Source organism: Panthera onca, chromosome E1, assembly GCF_046562875.1.
Source record: "Panthera onca isolate mPanOnc1 chromosome E1, mPanOnc1 haplotype 2, whole genome shotgun sequence".
NCBI classification, from domain to species: domain Eukaryota; kingdom Metazoa; phylum Chordata; class Mammalia; order Carnivora; family Felidae; genus Panthera; species Panthera onca.
Genome location: NC_138352.1, coordinates 27,312,446 through 27,331,431, shown reverse-complemented (window position 1 = coordinate 27,331,431; position 18,986 = coordinate 27,312,446). Strand labels below are relative to the sequence as shown.

Sequence of the window (18,986 nt, the reverse complement as noted above, 5' to 3'; positions counted from 1 at the left end):
GAAATGAGATATGGCAGGGGATGAGAAATCAGGACAGGGTAGGGGTGTATAGCAAGGGAGTATGAGGGTGTAGGGCAGTTTGATTCTTTGTGGTTCCACAGTGGCCCTGATGTTGTTTTCCCTTAGTGGTTCAGGAGAAAATTACTACAGAGTTTGGAAGCTGGAAACTGGATATGGGGTATGTTTTCCCTTCTGCCTGATAGAGTCATTTTCTTCTAAAGTGAAAAATGAAACTTTATGTTGACAGTGGCAGTGACAGGGACATGCATGTGTGTATATAGTAATTCTGACCATACTGGTCAGGCCCCAGCTTCCCTGGGCCACCAGCCTGGTCCTTGGCCCCTCTGCAGGGGTGGCCCTTGTTGCCAGCTTGCTTTGTGCCCTGTGTCCTCCCAGACTTCTCTGTTCGTATTCGCCTCCTTGTCTATATACATAGTTACAGATGTTGATTTGTGGGTGCTTTTTTGGCAAAAAAACAAAGAACAAAAAACAGTTAACATATTGTTTGCCTTGTTCTGCAACTTGTTCTTTCCATTGCTACGCTAGTGTCTGGAGGTCTTGCCATGCTAAGATTCATAATTGCTACATTGTAGTTCTGAGTTTAGATCAGTGATGGCCAGTAGAACTTTCTGTGATTGTGAAAATGTTCTAGCCGCTGTCTAGTATGGTCGCCCGTGGTCATTGCATGTGGCGTGTGACTGAGAACTGAATCATTTTCTTTGAGTTTAATTAAGATCAAATGGCTACGTGTTTAAGTGTTTAAAGCACAAGTTTAAATGAGCCACAGTTTTTTCAACCGTCCTCCTCTTGATTGGATAATAGACTGTTTTAATTTTTCACCCTTTTTTTTTTTTAAAGGGCTGTGAATGTTGTATCTTCTTTTTTTTTTAATGTTTATTTTTGAGAGAGAGAGAGAGCGTGCAGGTGGGGGAGGGTCAGAGAGATGGAGATAGAGAATCCAAAGCAGGCTCTGTGCTGTCAGCACAGAGCCTGACACAGGGCTTGAACCCACAAACCATGAGATCATGACCTGAGCTGAAGTTGGACACTAAACTAACTGAGCCACCCAGGTGCCCCGATTTTTCACTCTTTTAGATGAAATATTTTACTTAAAAATTTATTGTTAAATAATGCTGCATTGGAAATTCTTGTACTTACCTTTCTGATTACTTACATGTTTTTTTGAAAAATGTTGGGGAGTAGAATTGCTTGATAGAAAAGTAATCTACATTTTTAATGCTTTAGTAGATATTGCAAAAATCTCAATTTTCTGAAAATTTAATATTTGAATATCATGAAAATTTAATATTTTAATATATCATGAAACTTGCAGTTCTCCGAAGGGGCTGTATTAATTGATACTTTCACTAACAGTACATATGATAGTGTCTATTTCCCTGTGCACTTAGTTTTGCAAGCTTAATGACCAAAACAATGCTATATGATTTGAATTTTTCCCTTTCTTGAGTTTTAGCGTGAGTGTGCATCCAGTGTGTTTTTGGGGGCAGGCAGGAATTGCCCCCATGGTGTCTCATTTTTCTGCTGTGGTTTCGAAACTTCCGCATGATGTGTCTGGGGTAGATCTTTTTTCCTTTCATGTCACTAAATACTCCCTGGGTCTCTTTCATTCTCTGGGCATTTTCCCCCCCTATTATTTGAGTATCTCATCTCTTCTGTTTTCTCATTCTTTGCTTTGGGAACTGTTAGATGTTGAAAATTTTGGATCTAGTTTCTGTTGTTTCACTTTTGTTATTTGGTCTTTTTCAAGTTTTGCATTGTTATATATAGTGTTGTGGGAAAATCCCTTGGCTTGAAGACCCAGGCTTGTTTATCTGTGTCCATTCTGCCACCGTAAAAGCCCGTTAGTGAGTTTCTTATTTCCACTGCCTAGGTTTCTTTTTGGTTCTTTTTCTTTCTTTTAAATTTTTTAAAAATGTTTATTCATTTTTTAGAGACAGAGATAGAGAGAGAGAGAGAGAGCGAGCACAGGCAGGGGAGGGGCAGAGAGAGAGTGGGAGACACAGAATCTGAAGCAGGCTCCAGGCTCTGAGCCATCAACCCAGAGCCCAACGCCAGGCTTGAACTCATGAACTGCGAGATCATGACCTAAGCTGAAGTCAGACACTTAACTGACTGAGCCACCCAGGCGCCCCTGGTTCTTTTTCTTAACAGCCAGTTCTTTAAGTGTACAGTTTCCTGTTGTAGCTCCTGGGGAGAAAATAGACCTGTTTTCGTTTCTTTCTTTTTTTTTTTTTTAAAGCAAACTTTACTCCCAACATAGGCTTGAACTCACAACCCTGAGATCAAGAGTCTCATGCTCTACCAACTGAGCCAGCCACGTACCCCCGAAATAGACCTGTTTTTATTAAAGAGTCCTTTCTTTTAAAGTCTCCTTTTATTTGCTTTATTAATTGTTTTCCTTCATTGTTACTTCTCCTCTTGGCTGGGTTTGCGCTGTTTGATGATATTTGGTGAGAGACAAGGAAGTCCATAAAACAGTTTAGGAAGACTTCCGGTGAAAATAAGGAAGATGCCCATGTGTATTTTTTGCTCCCTTACTCCTTGGTAGTGTTGGACGAATTAGGCTGCCCTATAAAGATACCTGATCCATGTGGTGATGCTGGGTATTTCTGTATTAGAGATTTCTTCAAATCAGTGTTCTGTTTATCTACTAAGTATTACTTAGTGCTTCCCGTGTACTAGGCATCGTACAAGGTGTTAGATGTTATTAATGCTTATATAGAAATTCATTGATATAGCATAGTTGTGAGAAAAAAAGTGAAGAGGGTATATTGAATGAAATAATACCATTTAACGAAGTGTCTAAATGTCAAGAGCGTAATTTGAAACGATTGCCAGGATGAAGTCAGAAATAAATCACTGCACAGCTTAAAAAGAGTTCTGTCTTGTAAACTCTCAGAAGTCGATAATGGGTATATCTTCAATTACAATCACTTCAAATGTTCCAACAGTAAAAGGCTGCAGAGTAGACTGATATTTTAGTTATTTTCTTAAGGATTCTTCATATCTTTAAAAAACCCCACCATCCTGACTATCCTTTAACAAATTGGTTTCTTCAAAATGCCATGACTCAGATACGGGAGTCATTCGTATGGAGTGTACTGATTTGGAATGTGACAGTTGCCTTGGATTCAGGTTGGATGCATATCATCCTTGCACTGTGAAATTGCATGTAACGGGGATTCATGAGAGGAATTCCTGTTGACTTTATAAAAACGTCTTTATACCCCATTACAGTATTCACTGGCCCCGGGATATCAGCTAATCACCGATTAGCATTACTTTTTGCCTTAAGTCTGTGAGGCTCATACCTCCGTCATATTTTTTCCTAGGTAGTAGGAGTTTCTTCATTTTCCAAAGGGGAAATTTACTTTGAACTTTTTCTCTTTTTGGAAGACTTTTCATGTGACCAGATGACAGTTTTGAGTCTAGGAATGTTCCTTTTTATTGACTGTCAGGTGCTGGCGTGAACAGCCTCTGGAGTAATCCCTGACCTCTTAATCTGTCGCAGATCCCGGACTACAGGAATGCAGTGATCGTGGCCAAATCTCCAGCCTCGGCCAAAAGGTAGGTGGGAGCTCATGACTACTCCTTGGGTCCATGTGGAGAATCACATCCCCAGTTGGATCCTGGACATTCTGGATTCTGTCTCAGCGGTTCCCTTAATTCTGTGGGCTTTTAATTTTTTTTTTTTTAAGCTTATTTATTTTGAGAGAGAGAGTGAGTGCACGCGCACAAGCAGGGAGGGACGAGAGAGAGAGGGAGAGAGAGTTCCAAGCAGGCTTGGCACTGTCCGTGCAGAGCCTGATGTAGGGCTCGAACTCACAGACTGTGAGATCATGTCCTGAGCTGAAGTCAAGAGTTGGATGCCTAACTGAGCCCCCCAGGCACCCCTGTGGATTTTTAGTTTAGAAGATTGTCTGCTGGCTCCATTTTAAAAATGATGATGTATTTTCCTCTTTTTTTTCAATCCCAATATGTGACCAGTAGTCAGAAACTTCCAGGTGTAGGGATGCCTGACCTAGTTCTTGATTGGCAGCCGCTCGTCGGTCTTCAGATCTGCCCTTTAAGATACCAGTGAATATACTTTGTGACTGTTCACTGCCTTTTATGAGAAGTACTCAGTAATTTATTAACAGAATTATATCCAGCCAAGAGGCCACTTACTGGTACGTGTTGAAAGGTGACATTTTACTGAAAGGCCTACAAATAGGGCAGTGCTGAGGGTTCTGTGTCACCTGGAGTAACTGATGAATCAGTAACACAGGACTTAAAGAGGCTTGGGGTTGAGAGGATTTCCTACGCCAGCGTTTCCAACAAAGCGGGAAAGGGAGAGAATAAAAGCGAATGTTGGAAGAAAGGCTTTTTCCTAAAAAAGCTCTTTTAAAATTGTGTCCCGGAATTATCCTGCCTTTGGTCACTGGATCCCTGTTCAGCCCTGTGGTGTGTAAGGAGGCCACAGGCACCTACCTCTGGCCTGGGCCCGCAGACCGTTGCTACCGAAGGATGAGGAGAGCTCGCGGACAATAAGCCGCTGGTTTCGAAGGTATTACGATAAGTAGTTTTCCGTGGTAAACGAGGAATGACATTGGGTCTATTAACGAGGTTGGCATTACTGCTAAAAACATGAAGCTGTGTCCAGTGCAGCCAGTGCTGTGTCCACACAGCGCTTCCGTTAAGAGTCTTTATCAGCAGAGTCTTGTCCATTTGATTAAGTTGGAGCCAACCGTGACTCGTCTTGGAACATAAGATCCCATTTTTCCAAGCATCGTGCTGGATCAGATTTAATTTAGTAATTTGTTTTTCTCTGATACACATGGTTTCAGTTGTCGTGAAGGTGAAAATCGTAGAACGTGGAACTGATCGTTTTAAAGTCTACAGTTCATTGGCAGTTAGCGCCCTCACAGTGTTGTGCAACGACCATCACTCTCTTGTTTCAGAACTTTCTCATCACTCCTGAAGGACACCCCGGACCCGTTAAGAAATCACTCTCCATTCCCTTCTCTCCCCAGCCCCTGGCAACCACTGATCTGCTTTCTGTCTCTCGATATGCCTCTTCTGGACATGTTATATAAATGGAATCGTACACTGGGTGGCCTTTTGCATCTGGTTTCTTTCACTTGACACAATGTTTTCGGGGTTCCTTCACGTTGTGGCCTGTGTCAAGATCTCATTCCGTTTTATGGCTGACTACTCTTCCAGCCTGTTTAGCCATCCACGTATTGAGGGACGTTTGGGTTGTTGCCACCTAGTGGCTGTTGTGAGTAGCACTGCTGCAAACATTTGTGTACCCGTTGCTGTGTGGACGCGTGGTTTCCTTTCTCCTGGATGGATACCTAGGATTGAAAGCGCTGGGCGTATGGTAATTCTAGGTTTACATTTTTTAAAATGTTTCTTTATTTTTGAGAGCGAGAGTGTGAGCAGGGGCGGGGTGGAGAGAGGGAGACACCGCCAGGGCAGAGCCCAACCCGGGGCTCGGACTCACAAACTGTGAGATCATGACCTGAGCTGAAGTTGGATGTGCAACCCGCTGAGCCCCCCAGGTGCCCCCTGTGTTTACCTTTTTGAGGGGCTGCCACACCATGTCACGTTCTCACCAGGAACGTACGAGGATTCCAATCTCTCCACATCCCGACCGACGCTTATTTGCTGTTTCGTTACTGTTACAGCCATCCTAGTGGGTGTGAAGTCGTGTCTCGTTGTTGTTTTGATTTGTACTTCCCTGGTGATGAATGATGTTGAGCGTCTTTTCATGTGCTTCTTTGGAGAGATGTCTACTCAAGTCATTTGTACTTTTTTTTTTTTAAGAGAGAGCAAGTATGAGCTAGGGGAGGGGCAGAGGGAGGGAGGGAGGGAGGAAGAGAGAGAGAATGAATCCTAAGCAGGCTTCATGCTCACTGCAGAGCCTGACGCGGGGCTCCATCCCACGACCCTGGGATCGCTACCTGAGTCAGAATCAAGAGTCAGATGTTCAACCGACTGAGCCAGCCAGGTGCCCCTTTTTGCACATTTTTTAACTGGGTGGTTTTTCTTTTTGTGGTTGAATTGTAGGAGTCCTTTATGTATTCTGGAGACTAGATCCTTATCAGATACGTGGTTTGTAAATATTTTACCCCATTTTGCAGGTTGTCTTTTTCCGTCTTGATATGGTCCTTTGACGCACAGAAGTTTTTAATTTTATGGAGCCCGGTTTGGCATTATTGTTACTGCTTTTGCTTCTGGCATCGTATCTAAGCAGCCATCGCTAAACCCAGGGCATTAAGTTTTACCCCTATGATTTCTCCCAATAGTGTAGTTTTAGCTCTTAGGTTTGGGTTGTCGATCGGAGGGAAGTGTAGGTAGGGGTCCAGCTTCTTTCTTTTCCACGTGATTGTCTGGTTGTCTAGCACCATTTGTCAAAAAGACTGTTCTTTCCCCCCTTGAATGGCTTTGGCATTCTTGTCAAAAATCACTCGGCCGTAGATGTTTGTGTGTATTTCTGGGCTCTCAGATCTGTTCCGTTGACTGTATGTCAGCACCACACTGTTGTGGTTGCCGTGGCTTTGTAGGAAGAGTCGGATGAAGACACTCACAAGTGGGTCAGAGTGCGAGCACCGCTCCCTGGGAATCCTCTGCTGACACAGGTGGGGAGTGGCCCTGTTACCACTGACTGACGGGGCCCCATCTGACGCCACCTCACAGGGGAGGGGGAAGGGCACCTCTTTACTGCCGAGTCGGGGTGGAAGTCCAGGTGTCCCTCTGCACTGACACCCGGCGGGGCGCGGGGGGTGATGACCGCCCGGTGGGGATGAAGAGTGCCAGCCCCCTACTTGGCCGTCTCTTCAGCTGCCCCGTTGGCGGGTTTGGGGCTCATCGTTATCGCCTGGCAAGGGAGGCGGTGCAGGCCCCCTGCTTGACCTAAACTCGTGTGGGCGAGTGGCATAGCTGGTTTTTCCTGGGGTGGCCGGGGGTAGGGTTAAAGTTTTCTGACGTGGGAGGCGGTCTCTCTCTTGGTCCTGTGGCTGGAGAAAGCAGGCTTTTGTCTGCGCTTCTTTGGTATGTGCCTCTTGGCATTTTGGGTCGCCCGCCTCTCCAGCTGCGAGTCTGGGATATGGGATGACGAGACAGAAAGACCAGAGGGCTCAGCACCTTGTTATCCCCGCAGTCCCGAGGTCCCCGGCCAGTCTGTGTCTCCTGTCCTCTTCAGAGGCTTCTTAGGCTTGTTTCATGTGTAACATCCGGGTTTTCAGTTCTGCTCCGTGGTGGGGGGCCTTCCATCTCGGCGGAGACCGGAGTAGCAGCGGTGTGTGTCGATCGGTTTTTTCCCACTAAATACCAAAAGAATATGATGAATTTTCATTTGACTCGCCCATATGGATAGGCTTTTGGCAACTTTTATAATACTCAGTTTACATCTGACTTCATGTGTTGATGGGATTTTATCATTGTAATAGCCTTTGGATTCGTTTATTTGGCATTTGTTGGTACAGTTGACTCCTGAGCAACACAGGTTTTAGCGGTGCCGCCCCCCCGTGCTTCAGAATCCACGCATAACTTAGACTCCCCCAGGACTTAACTACTGACAGACTGCCGTTGACTAGAACCTCACTGATAGCGTAACCAGTCAACTAATACAAATTTTGTATGTTACGTGTAGCATACTGTATTCTTACAATAAAGTAAGCTAGAGGAAAGAAAATGTTATTAAGAAAATCATGAGGAAGAGAATACATTTACAGTATTGCACTGTATGTATATAAAAAAAAATTGGCTATGAGTGGACCCACGCAGTTCAAACCCATATTGTTCAAGGGTGGGCTGTACCACACTGAGTTTGTCATTTACCCATTCAGATGTTTATTGAGAAGCTATTGTGCCGGGTGGATGAGGCCCGAGAAGGTGCCCTCAGGGAGCTTACGTTTAGCTTAGCGGCAGATGTTTTAGCTGCTATTGTGGACTGAATGTTTGTGTCCCCCCAACATTCGTCTTGAAATCCTCACCCCCACTGTGATGGTTTTAGGAGGGGAGGCCTTTGGGAGGTAATTAGGTCACGAAGGAGGGGCTGTCATGTATGGGCTTAGTGCCCTTAGGAGAAGAGACCAGTGCTGCAGGGGCCGTCTGTTCTCTGCCCCGCGAGGGCACAGTGAGAGACAGAGGCCGTGTGCAAACCGGGAAGCAGGCCCTCATCTTGGACCTGTAGCCTCCAGAACCGTGAGAAACACATTTCTGCTGTTTAAGCACCCCCGGTCTGTGCTATCCAGTTACAGCAGCTGGAACTAAGACGTCTGTGTTACCTCACTTGATCTTCTCTAGCTAGGAGGCCAGCGTCTTCTGTCTCTCTCTCTCTCTCTCTCTCTCTCTCTCTCTCTCTCTCTCTCAGACGAAGAAACACACCCAAGGGGCTGAAGAAGGCGATCCATGGTGATTGAACTGTGTATGTTCACTGGAAAGTAATGGCACCGCTAATCACTTCTCAGGGTGTTTTCCACACCAGTGATTATGGGATTTGGGTGTTGGCCAAATATGATTCAGGTGGACTTGCCCCTCCACTCGGTAGATATGTAAGTGCTACTTAGACTTTGAGAAAGGATACCAAAGTTGGAGATGTAACACTGAAGTCAGGACTGACCATAAAGCTAAAGCAATCGTGATTGTGTGTGATTGGGAAAAGATAGAAAGATAGCTCAGTGGAACAGAACAGAGTCCAGAAATAGACCTACGTGTATCTCGAATACTGATTTCCAGCAGAGGGGCAGAGGCAATTCTGAATGGAGAAAGGATAGCCCTTTGAACAAATGGTGTGGGAATGACTGGAAATTCATGTGCAAAATCATCAATTCTGAGCCATGTTTTACATCATATACAAACATCAACTAAAAATGAATCCCATACCTAAATGTAGAACCTAAAACTATAAAGCTCCCAGAGGAAAACATGGGAGAAAAATCTTTGTGACTTTGGTTGGACAAACATTTTTTTATTTTTTTATTATTTTTTTTTATTTAAAAAAAAAATTTTTTTTTTTTTAACGTTTATTTATTTTTGGGACAGAGAGAGACAGAGCATGAACAGGGGAGGGGCAGAGAGAGAGGGAGACACAGAATCCGAAACAGGCTCCAGGCTCTGAGCTGTCAGCACAGAGCCCGATGCGGGGCTCAAACTCACGGAGCGTGAGATCATGACCTGAGCCGAAGTCGGACGCGTAACCGACCGAGCCACCCAGGCGCCCCTGGACAAACATTTTTTAAATATGACACCAGAAGTCCGTTTTATAAGAAGAAAGTTGTCACATCATGTGTCATCAAAATTAAAACTACTCTTCAAAGACTTTATGAAGAGAATGGCAGAAGACACAGACAGAGTGGGAGGAAATATTGGGAAAGCCTGTATCTGATAAAGAATTTGTATTTAGAATATGTAAAGAATTCCCAAAACCTATTAGGGAACTAACAACCCAACTGAAAAATCGGCAAAAGATGAACAGACCCTTTACCCCAAAGTATATATTCAAATGGCAGGTAAGCACGTGAGAATGTTTAGCACCATTTGTTATGAGGCCAGTCCAAACCGAGGCCACGGTGAGGCACCTGTACACGCCGTTAGCATGGGTAGTAGTTGAAGCGACTGACCACACTGAGTGGCAGAACTTGGAGGCACTGGAGCCCTCGTGCGCAGTTCGTGGGAATGTAAAATGGTATAACCGCTTTGGAAAAGAGTTCGTTGTTGTTGTGTTTTTCATTTTTTAATGTTTTTTATTTTTTAAGGGGGAGAGACAGAGACAGCACAACGTGGGGAGGGACAGAGAGAGAGAGAGGGAGACAGAATCCAAAGCAGGCTCCAGGCTCTGAGCTGTCGGCACAGAGCCGACACGGGGCTTGAACCCATGAACCGTGAGATCATGATCTGAGCCGAAGTTGGACGCTTAACCATCTGAGCCACCCAGGTGCCTCACGGTTGTTTCTTTAGAGAGTTAAATATATGCCTGTCCTATGATCCGGCCATTCTACGCCTAGGTATTTACCCTGGAGAAAAGAAAACATAAGTCCATGCAGAGATTTGTACACGAATATTCAAAGCAGTTTTGTAATGGTTCAAAACTGGAAACAATGCAGAAGTTCAAGTGAATGGGCAAACTGATAGACCCAAACAACAGATTGTGGCAGTGTAAGGGGGTGACTTTGGTGTCCCATGTAAAATGGATGGATCTCCAACATGTTATCCTTAGTGAACGAAGAAAGACAAAAAAAAAAAAAAAAAAAGATACTCTGATTCTACTCACAGAATTCTAGAAAAGGCAAAACTATGCTGACAGAGAACAAACTATTGGTTTGCCTGGTGCCGGAGGGAGAAATTACAAAGGGGCACCAGGACGTGTCTGGCAGTGAGAGAGATTTTCCTGGTCTTCGTTGTGCTGATGGTGGCACGGATGTGTACGCACATCAGAGCCTATGAGATTGTACAGCGTAAACGTGTATATTTTATGGTGTCTTCGTTCTACTCAGTACAATTTAAAAATCGACGCTCACTGCTTTTCTGAGGCTGTAACGCACCTTGTCTCCTGTGGGTGGTTCTCACTATGAAGTACGTGGCCGGGTGGATTAGCAATTAAACGCCGGGAGGCTGAGGCTTCGCGGAGTCGCTGCCGCAGGCTCCCCGGTGGGCCGAGCACAGAGCAGGCCGGCCGCCGCCCATCGCTGCCTCGGCCAGAGGGACACGCTCGTCACGTGGGGACTCCACACTTTGTCCTGCATCCTAACACTTGCAGGTCACCTTCTTTCTCTTTTCACGAATTCTTTCGGAAACCGCGTCTGATTTATGTTGTCTTCTGTTTCTCCCGCGAACGCTGGAGAACGGGGGCTGCGTGATTTCTGAACTGTGTCTACTGCTCTCCCTCAGGGCACAGTCTTTTGCGGAGCGCCTGCGACTGGGAATTGCGGTGATCCACGGGGAAGCGCAGGACGCCGAGTCTGACTTGGTGGATGGACGGCATTCCCCGCCCATGGTCAGGAGTGTGGCTGCCATCCACCCCAGCCTGGAGATCCCCAGTAAGTGCGCTGGCCCCTCTTTGTCACTTCCCGCTTTGGTTTTAAGGCTGACTGAATTTGTCGTTTTTCAGCTGTGAACTGCCTCTTCTCTGTTTTTTCTTTAAGTTGGCAAAAATGACTAATACTTTTCCTGGCCTGGCCTGGTTGTCACAAGCGCATTTCAGAGAGCCCTGTGGACTGTAGAGCCTTCTAGAAGCAGTCGGTGTGATCACAGCAAGAACTAGGAAAAGACTCCGTTCTGGCACTTCAGGGAATTTCATTCATTCAGTAATATATCCTAGAGAAGGGTTTAACATAAGCAAAAAACTTTGTATGTGCAAGTTATTCACTATAGTGTTATTTTGAATGCAGAATATTGGAAAAGTCTAAACGGCTTAGCAGAGGGTAGGGCTTGAATTATGCTGTATCAGCACAGCTAATTATGCAGCCTGTTGACATAATTAAGACTGTCTGGACACAAGAGAAAAATCTGGAACATATGGGAATGGGCAGAACACGAGAGGGTATACCTGTGTTTGTGTGAGGCCCGGGAGGGAATATGGAAGATGAAAATACTGGTGACAGGGTGGTAGGGTTATGTGTGAATTTGCTTTTGTTTCTAAGAAACTTCCTTCGTGCTTTATTAACATCTTCTTGATTAAAAAAATACTGCCTTTGTTTGAGTCTGATGGGGAGGAAAAACTTATCCTCTGCCCTCTTTAGGTTCAGGCTTTGGGACCTGCAATAAAACTCACAAAAGAAGGCACCTGGGTGGCTCATTTGGTTAAGTGTCTGGCTCTCGGTTTTGGCTCAGGTCATGCTCCGAACTTGTGAGTTCGAGCCCCGTGTCCAGCTCTGTGCTGACAGCGTGGAGCTTTCTTAGGATCCTCTGTCTCCCTCTCTCTCTGCCCTCCCCCACACTTGCTCGCGCACACTCTCTCTCAAATACGTAAGTAAACATTAAAAAAAAAAACTCACAAAAGATAGATTAGTGCGAGAAAAGACAGGGTTTAGGATTGGGGGCCTCTATACCATTTTAACAGGGGAAGCGGAAGCTAGAAAACAGGTGACTTTTAGGAGAGATGAGCGGCTCCTCAACACGGATGGCAGTAGGATAGCTTTGTGACAGTGTCTGTTGAGCTGTGGTGCTGACCTCTAGTCTCCATGGTAGGTCAGTCCTTCCTGGTTGTTCTTGGAGTGGGTTTCTGACATGGGCATTCTTTTGAATGGGCATTCTTTTGGGGGGCTCTGCTTTTAGGCAGTAGTGGATGTCAGGAGCCCCAGTGCCTTCGGCTCAAGGGATAAGCCCCACCCCTGAGCGTGGGGGAAAGCACATTCCTGTTCAGTTTGGCAGTCACGTGGGCTCCATTCAGGAACACATCCCGCAGTCTTTAGATGAATCAGCTCCTTTTAACTTCTGGGTCTTAGCTTTAAATGTGGCCTTAGCTAGTGGTTTCTGGACTGCAGAAATGGAGCTGCTGGTTTCCCGTCTGCAAACCAGGGAATGGGGGGCGCCTGGGTGGCTCAGTCGGTTAAGCGTCCGACTCTGGCTCAGGTCATGATCTCGTGGTCCTTGTTGGGTCCATGTTGGGGTCTGTGCTGATGGCTCAGAGCCTAGAACCTGCTTTGGATTCTGTGTCTCCCTCTCTCTCTGCCCCTTTCCCGCACATGCTTGCTCGCTCTCTCTCTCTCTCTCTCTCTCTCTCTCAAAAATAAATAAACATTAAAAAAATTTCTTTTTTAATTAAAAAAAAAAATGAAAACCAAGGAATGGGACTCTCTGACGTTTCCTCCATCTGTTTATTTGCTCTCTCTGTTTCAGCTCATTTCATTCACGATTTTAATTATAACATTTCCATGCTTATGTTTTAACTCAGGTGGTGAACGCTGGAAGATTTGGGGGGGATTATAATTGAGAAGTTGAATTTCGCAGCTCCTATGTGTTGCGCTTTGCTTTTGCACATTTGATGGCCTGACCCTCTCTGTAATACTTGTTAAAGTTAATAGCAAATAGATACATGACAGCAAAAGAAAGCATTGTTCCTGTGGCATCTGACGCATCTATTTTGAGATTTTGATTGTATCACAAGATTTTGATATTTAGTGTTAGATTTAAAAAATTAGTTTGTGGGGCCCCTGGGTGGCTCAGTCGGTTAAGCATCCAACTCTTGATCTCAGCTCAGGTTTTGATCTCAAGGTCGTGAGTTCAAGCCCCGCTTTAGGCTCCGTACTGGGTGTGGAGCCTACAAAAAAAATTTAATAAAGTAATAAAATGTTAGTTTGTACATTCTGGTTTCTTAAACATGAAAAACTCCCAACTAAAACAGAAAACAGTTCTTTTCCAGAGTGTGTACACGTTATATAAATACTCCAAACATTCCGTTATAAAGGAGGAAAATAATCATCAATGCTACATCCAGAGACCCATTTCTCTTTTCATGGGTCTCTTCTCAGGTTTTCCTTACTTGTGTTAAGGAGATGCGGTGCATCCTGGGCACAGAACGCGCGCCTCCCTCCATAACGTACCTTCGCCCACGTGATTAAAAACTTGCGTAAACAGCATTTTTAATGGCTGTTGAATATCCCATCTTAAAGATGTGGCTTAAACCTAAGCCTGAGCAGGGTCTGGCTGGTACTTGTTCTCGCCTGCTCCTTGCCAGTAGAATGTTGCAGTGCGCGTATGTGGGTAAAAACTTCTGCACTTGGGTTTATTTCATTGTGAGTTTCTAAAAGTGAGATTAAGGAGGCCCAAGCTGAGAGTGTTCGTATGGCTCTTTGTTGGGTTGATTTCCTAAAGGCTACACCACTGTGCTCTTTCCCCAGTACTGGTGTCAGGTGCCTGGGAAAAGTGTGGAAAATGTAAAAAAAAAAAAAAAAAAAAAGTCACTTCAGTTTTGGGATTTGTCTTGCTCTGTTGGGTTTTGCATTTCTGTCGTACCCCGCTGCCCCCTGCCCGCCCTGCCACCTAGGATCACACATTGCGTTGAATTGTCATACCCCCTTAGCTACCCTTTTAATCCACAGCAGTGATTCCCAACCAGGGGGTGCCATTGGATTTTGTCCCATTGAGGACATTTGGAGGTGTCTGCAGACATTTTTGGAGGTCACAAGTGAGGGGGCTGCTCCTGGCATCTAGTGAGAAGAAGCCAAGGACACTGTAAAGGTCCTGTGACACACAGGACAGCCCCCACAACAAAGAATTATCTAACCCAAAACGTCAGTGGTGCCGAGGTGGAGCAGCCCTGATCTGGAGCACTCCTACTTTTTCCTTCAGTGACCCTGACCTTTCTGCAAAAATTGAGTGAAAGTCACATAACCTAGAATCAGCCATTTTCGAAGGTACACAGTTCACTGGCGTTTCGTACGTCTGCAGCATGGTGCAACCACCATTTCTCCCTGGTTTCGAACACCTCATCCCCCCGGAAGAACACCCCTACCCATTAAATTATCACCCCCATGCCCCCTTTCTGTTGCTATGAATTTGCCTGTGTTGGACATTTCATAGAAACGGAATCATACAGTCTGTGACCTGCGTCTAGTTTCTTTCACCGAGCGTAACGTCTTTGACGTTCATCCAAGTCGTTGTGCGTACTGGGACTTGATTCCTTTCCGTGGCCGGATGCTTTTCCGTTGTGTGTGGATATGGCACAGCTTGCTTGTCATTCCCCCACTGGTGGGCACTGGAGTTGCATCTGCCTTTGGCTCTAAGGCTGTGACGTTCATTCGTGTGCCTGCTTCCCACAGACCTAGGATTTCATTTCTCCAGGGTTAGAATTGCTGGGTCTCGTCGTAACTTTATGTTTAACTTTCTCAGGAGCCCTCGAACTGTTTTCCACAACAGCTGTGCCATTTTACATTCCTCCCAGCCGTATACAAAGGTTCTGATTTCTCCATATCCTTCCCAACACTTATTTCCTGATTTTTAAAGATGTTTGTTTATTTTTTGAGAGAGAGAGTGAGCAGGGGAGGGACAGGGGAAGAGAGAGAATCCCCAGCAGGCTCCGCGCTGTCAGCCCCACCGATGTGGGGCTCCCTCTCAGGAACTGTGAGATCGTGACCTGAGCCGAAATCAAGAGTCAGATGCTTAACCGACTGGAGCCACCCAGGCGCCTCTCCTGATTTTTTTGATAATAGTCTCCCTAGCAGGTTGAAGTGGTATTTTGCTGTAGTTTTGACCTGCATTTCTCTAATGGCTAATGATGTTGCATGTGCTTGTCCACTTGTATATCTTCTTTGGAGAAGTGTCTATTCAGATGTTTTGCTTATTTTTAAAATTGGTTTGTTTGCCTTTTTATTGTTGAGTTGTAAGAGTTCTTTATATACTCTAGACACTAGACTAGCGTGACTGTGAGATCATGACCTAAGCCGAAAGAGTCGGATGCTTAATTGACCAAGCCACCCAGGTGCCCCACTTATATGTGGCATCTAAAGAAAAAGCTCAACTCATAGAAACAGACAATAGAATGTTAGTTGCCAGGGCCTGGGGTGGTGGAGGAAATGGGGAGATGTTGGTCAAAGGGTACAAATTCTGGGGATCTAATGTACAACATAACTGTAAATTAATAATACTGTATTTTATACATGAAAACTTAAAAGTTACTAAGAGAGTAGTTCTTAATGTTTCTCACTACACACACACACACACACACACACACAAATTGTAATCATGTGAAGTGATGGATGTGTTAATCAATCTTACTGTGGTAATCATTTTGCTGTATGGATGTGTATCAAATCATTATGTTGTACACCTTGAACTTAACACCGTGTTCTTTGTCAGAGACATCTCAGTAAAGCTGGGAGGAAAATTGATTGGCTATAAATGTTTGAGTTTATTTCTTGACTCAGTTCTTTTCCTTGATCTATATCATCCTTATGCTAGTACCACATACGATTAATACAGCTTTGTAATAAGTTCTGAAATAGGGAAGTGTGAGTCCTCCACCTTGATTCGTTCTTTTTTGAGATTGTTCTGGATATTTGGGGTCCCTTGTATTTCCATATTTCAGGAATTTATGGTCAGTTCATTTCTGTTAGAAAAGCAGTTGGGATTCTGATAAGGATTGTATTGAATCTCTAGGTCACTGGGAGCATTGCCATCTTAACAGTGTTAATACATCCATGAACATTGGCTGTTTTTCCATTTATGTATGTTTTCTTTAATTTCTTTGAGCAGTGTTTTAATTTTTTCTTTCTTTTTTTTTTTTTTTTTAATTTTTGAGAGAGAGAGAGTGTGAGCAGGGGGAGGGGCAGAGAGAAAGGGAGACACAGAATCTGAAGCAGGCTCCAGGCTTTCAGCTGTCAGGCTCCGAGCCAATGTCAGATGCTTAACCAACTGAGCCACCCAGACGCTCCTGAGCAGTGTTTTAATAGTTTTTAGTGTACAAGTGTTTCACCTGTTTGGTTAAATTTATTCCTAGGTATTTTATTCTTTTAGATGCTTTTATAAATGGAGTTGTTTTCTTAATTTCTTCTTTAGATTGTTTATTGCTGGCATGTAGAAACAACTGATTTTTGTGTGTTACCTTAAAATATTTGCTGCATTGGTGTATTAGCTTTTGTAGTTCCTTGTGGATTCTTTGGTATTTCTTATATGTAGGATCAAGTCACATGCTGATAGAAATAGTGTTACTTCTTACTTTCCAATCTGGATGCCTTTTATTATTCTTTTTTCTTGCCTAATTGCCCTGGCTAGCACCTCCTGTACAATGTCGAATAGCAGTGGAGAGGATGGGCATCCTTGTCTTGTTCCGGATGTTAGGGGAGAGTTTTCAATCTTTCATTAAGCATGATGTCAGCTGTGAATTTTTCACAGTTGCCCTTTATCAGGTTGAGGAAGTTTCCATCTGTTGCTAGTTTCTTGAGTCTTTTTATCATGAGACATTAACTTCTTAGAGGCTGTATCGTACGTTTTAATATAGAAACTTTTGTGTGTGTGTGTTTTCTTCTGACCAGTGCTAATTCCTAAAGAAAAGCCCCCAATCACAGTTGTTGGCGATGTGGGAGGAAGGATCGCCATCATTGTGGTATGTAGACCTCTTTTATTATTCATTGTTGTATTTTGCCATTGTTACTCTGCTGAATTATTTGCTAATGATGTGGGGATAGCGGTATGGCCAGGTAAGTCTCATTTAAGTTGGTACCTGGGCTAAATGTTTACTTTGGTCCAAAAATTGAAAATTGTTATCATTAGTTTACTAAGAAATTACAACTCCTTAGTCAACTAAAATATTGTGCAGCTGATGTTCATAACATGGGAAATTGTTTTGTGCTGAAAGCGTCCAAAATTGATTACGACTGTTTAAAACACACATCCTCTTGCACCTCATAAAACTAGCACACGAAAGGAGTGTCTTTAATGCCTGTATAGTTACAAGAGGAATAAAATGAACACGTGCGTCCCCCTGAAGCCAGCTCTGGGCTTTGCCCTGGTCTCCCCTTCCTCTGTTCCCCGCAGAGGTTGTCAGCAGCCTGAAAGTCGTCATTCGTACCCTTACTTGCCGTTGCAGTCTGCCATGAGCGCGTGTGTCCGAAACACTAGGTTGTTTTCGTTTGCAGGTTTTTCATGTTTATATAATGAAGTCTTTGTGTACTTTGTGACTTTTTGTTCAATGCTGTTTTGAGATTCCTCTGTGTAGTTAACATGTGGTTGCACGTTACGTTTCTTCATTGCTGTGTGCCCGTTCCATGGTACAGCCAACACTCACCTTACTGATCTGTTCTCCAGGCATTGAACATACAGTTTTTCTTTTTTTTAATGTTTATTTGTTATTATTTAAAAATTTTTTATTTATTTTTGAGAGAGAGAGCACAGGGGAGGGGCAGAGAAAGAGGGAGACGCAGAATCTGAAGCAGGCTCCAGGCTCTGAGCTGTCAGCACAGAGCCCGACGCGGGGCTCGAACTCGCAAGCTGTGAGAGATGACCTGAGCTGAAGTCGGACGCTTAACCAACTGAGCCACCCAGACGCCCTTATGTATTATTTTTTTAATGTTTATTTATTTTTGAGAGAGAGTGAGAGCGTGCATGCGTGTGAGCTGGGGAGGGGGCGGAGAGAGGGAGGGAGACGCAGAATCTGAAGCAGGCTCGAGGCTCTGAGCTGTCAGCACAGAGCCCAATGCAGGGCTCAAACTCACGAACTGTGAGACGATGACCTGAGCTGAAACTGGATGCTTAACTGACTTAGCTACCCAGCGGCCCTTGATTGTTTATTTTTGAGAGAGAGCGAGTGAGCAAGAGCAGAGAAGGGGCAGAGAGAGGGAAACAGAAGATCCGAAGCAGGCTGTGCACTCGAACTCACAAACCATGAGACCATGACCTGAGCCGAAGTCAGACGCTTAACTGACCGAGCCACCCAGGCTCCCCTGAACGTAAAGTTTTTCTGTTTCCAAATAATACTGTTTTGAACAGTGTTGCGTCTCTTTTCTGGTGCATACACGTTAGACTTCCTCGGTGCCTGGGAGTGGGGCTGGGGGGTCTAAGGCACACAAATTCCCAACTTCACTGGCTGGTGCCAAATTGTTCCCAAAGTGGCCGCGCCAATTAACCAGGGCTCCCTGGTGCTTATAGTTTTGTTTGTACTTTTTCTGAATCAGAAAATCTCCGATGTCACCCTATAGGGTAATAATAGCTGTGCCCGTTAATTTATTCCTTAATCAGCAAAATCTATAGTAACAAGATGCTGTGAATGCAGTAAAGCCTTTGCCCCCTTTCTGCTGCAACTACATTTAAGACAAAAACACTTTTTTTAATGTTTATTTTTAAATTTTTTTTTTTTTCAACGTTTTTTATTTATTTTTGGGACAGAGAGAGACAGAGCATGAACGGGGGAGGGGCAGAGAGAGAGGGAGACACAGAATCGGAAACAGGCTCCAGGCTCCGAGCCATCAGCCCAGAGCCTGACGCGGGGCTCGAACTCACGGACCGCGAGATCGTGACCTGGCTGAAGTCGGACGCTCAACCGA

General features: G+C 44.6%; 1 protein-coding gene across 2 annotated transcripts in view; it reads left to right on the top strand.

Moving 5' to 3' along the window:
- PRPSAP2 (phosphoribosyl pyrophosphate synthetase associated protein 2) overlaps positions 1–18,986 on the top strand; it is a 45,926-nt gene that overhangs the window by 18,869 nt on the left and 8,071 nt on the right. For both annotated transcript variants that reach the window (XM_060647127.3, XM_060647126.3), the window contains 3 exons: positions 3,533–3,588; positions 10,897–11,045; positions 16,980–17,050. In XM_060647127.3, coding sequence (XP_060503110.1) covers positions 3,533–3,588; positions 10,897–11,045; positions 16,980–17,050 — 276 coding nt within the window. The remainder of the gene's footprint in view (positions 1–3,532; positions 3,589–10,896; positions 11,046–16,979; positions 17,051–18,986) is intronic.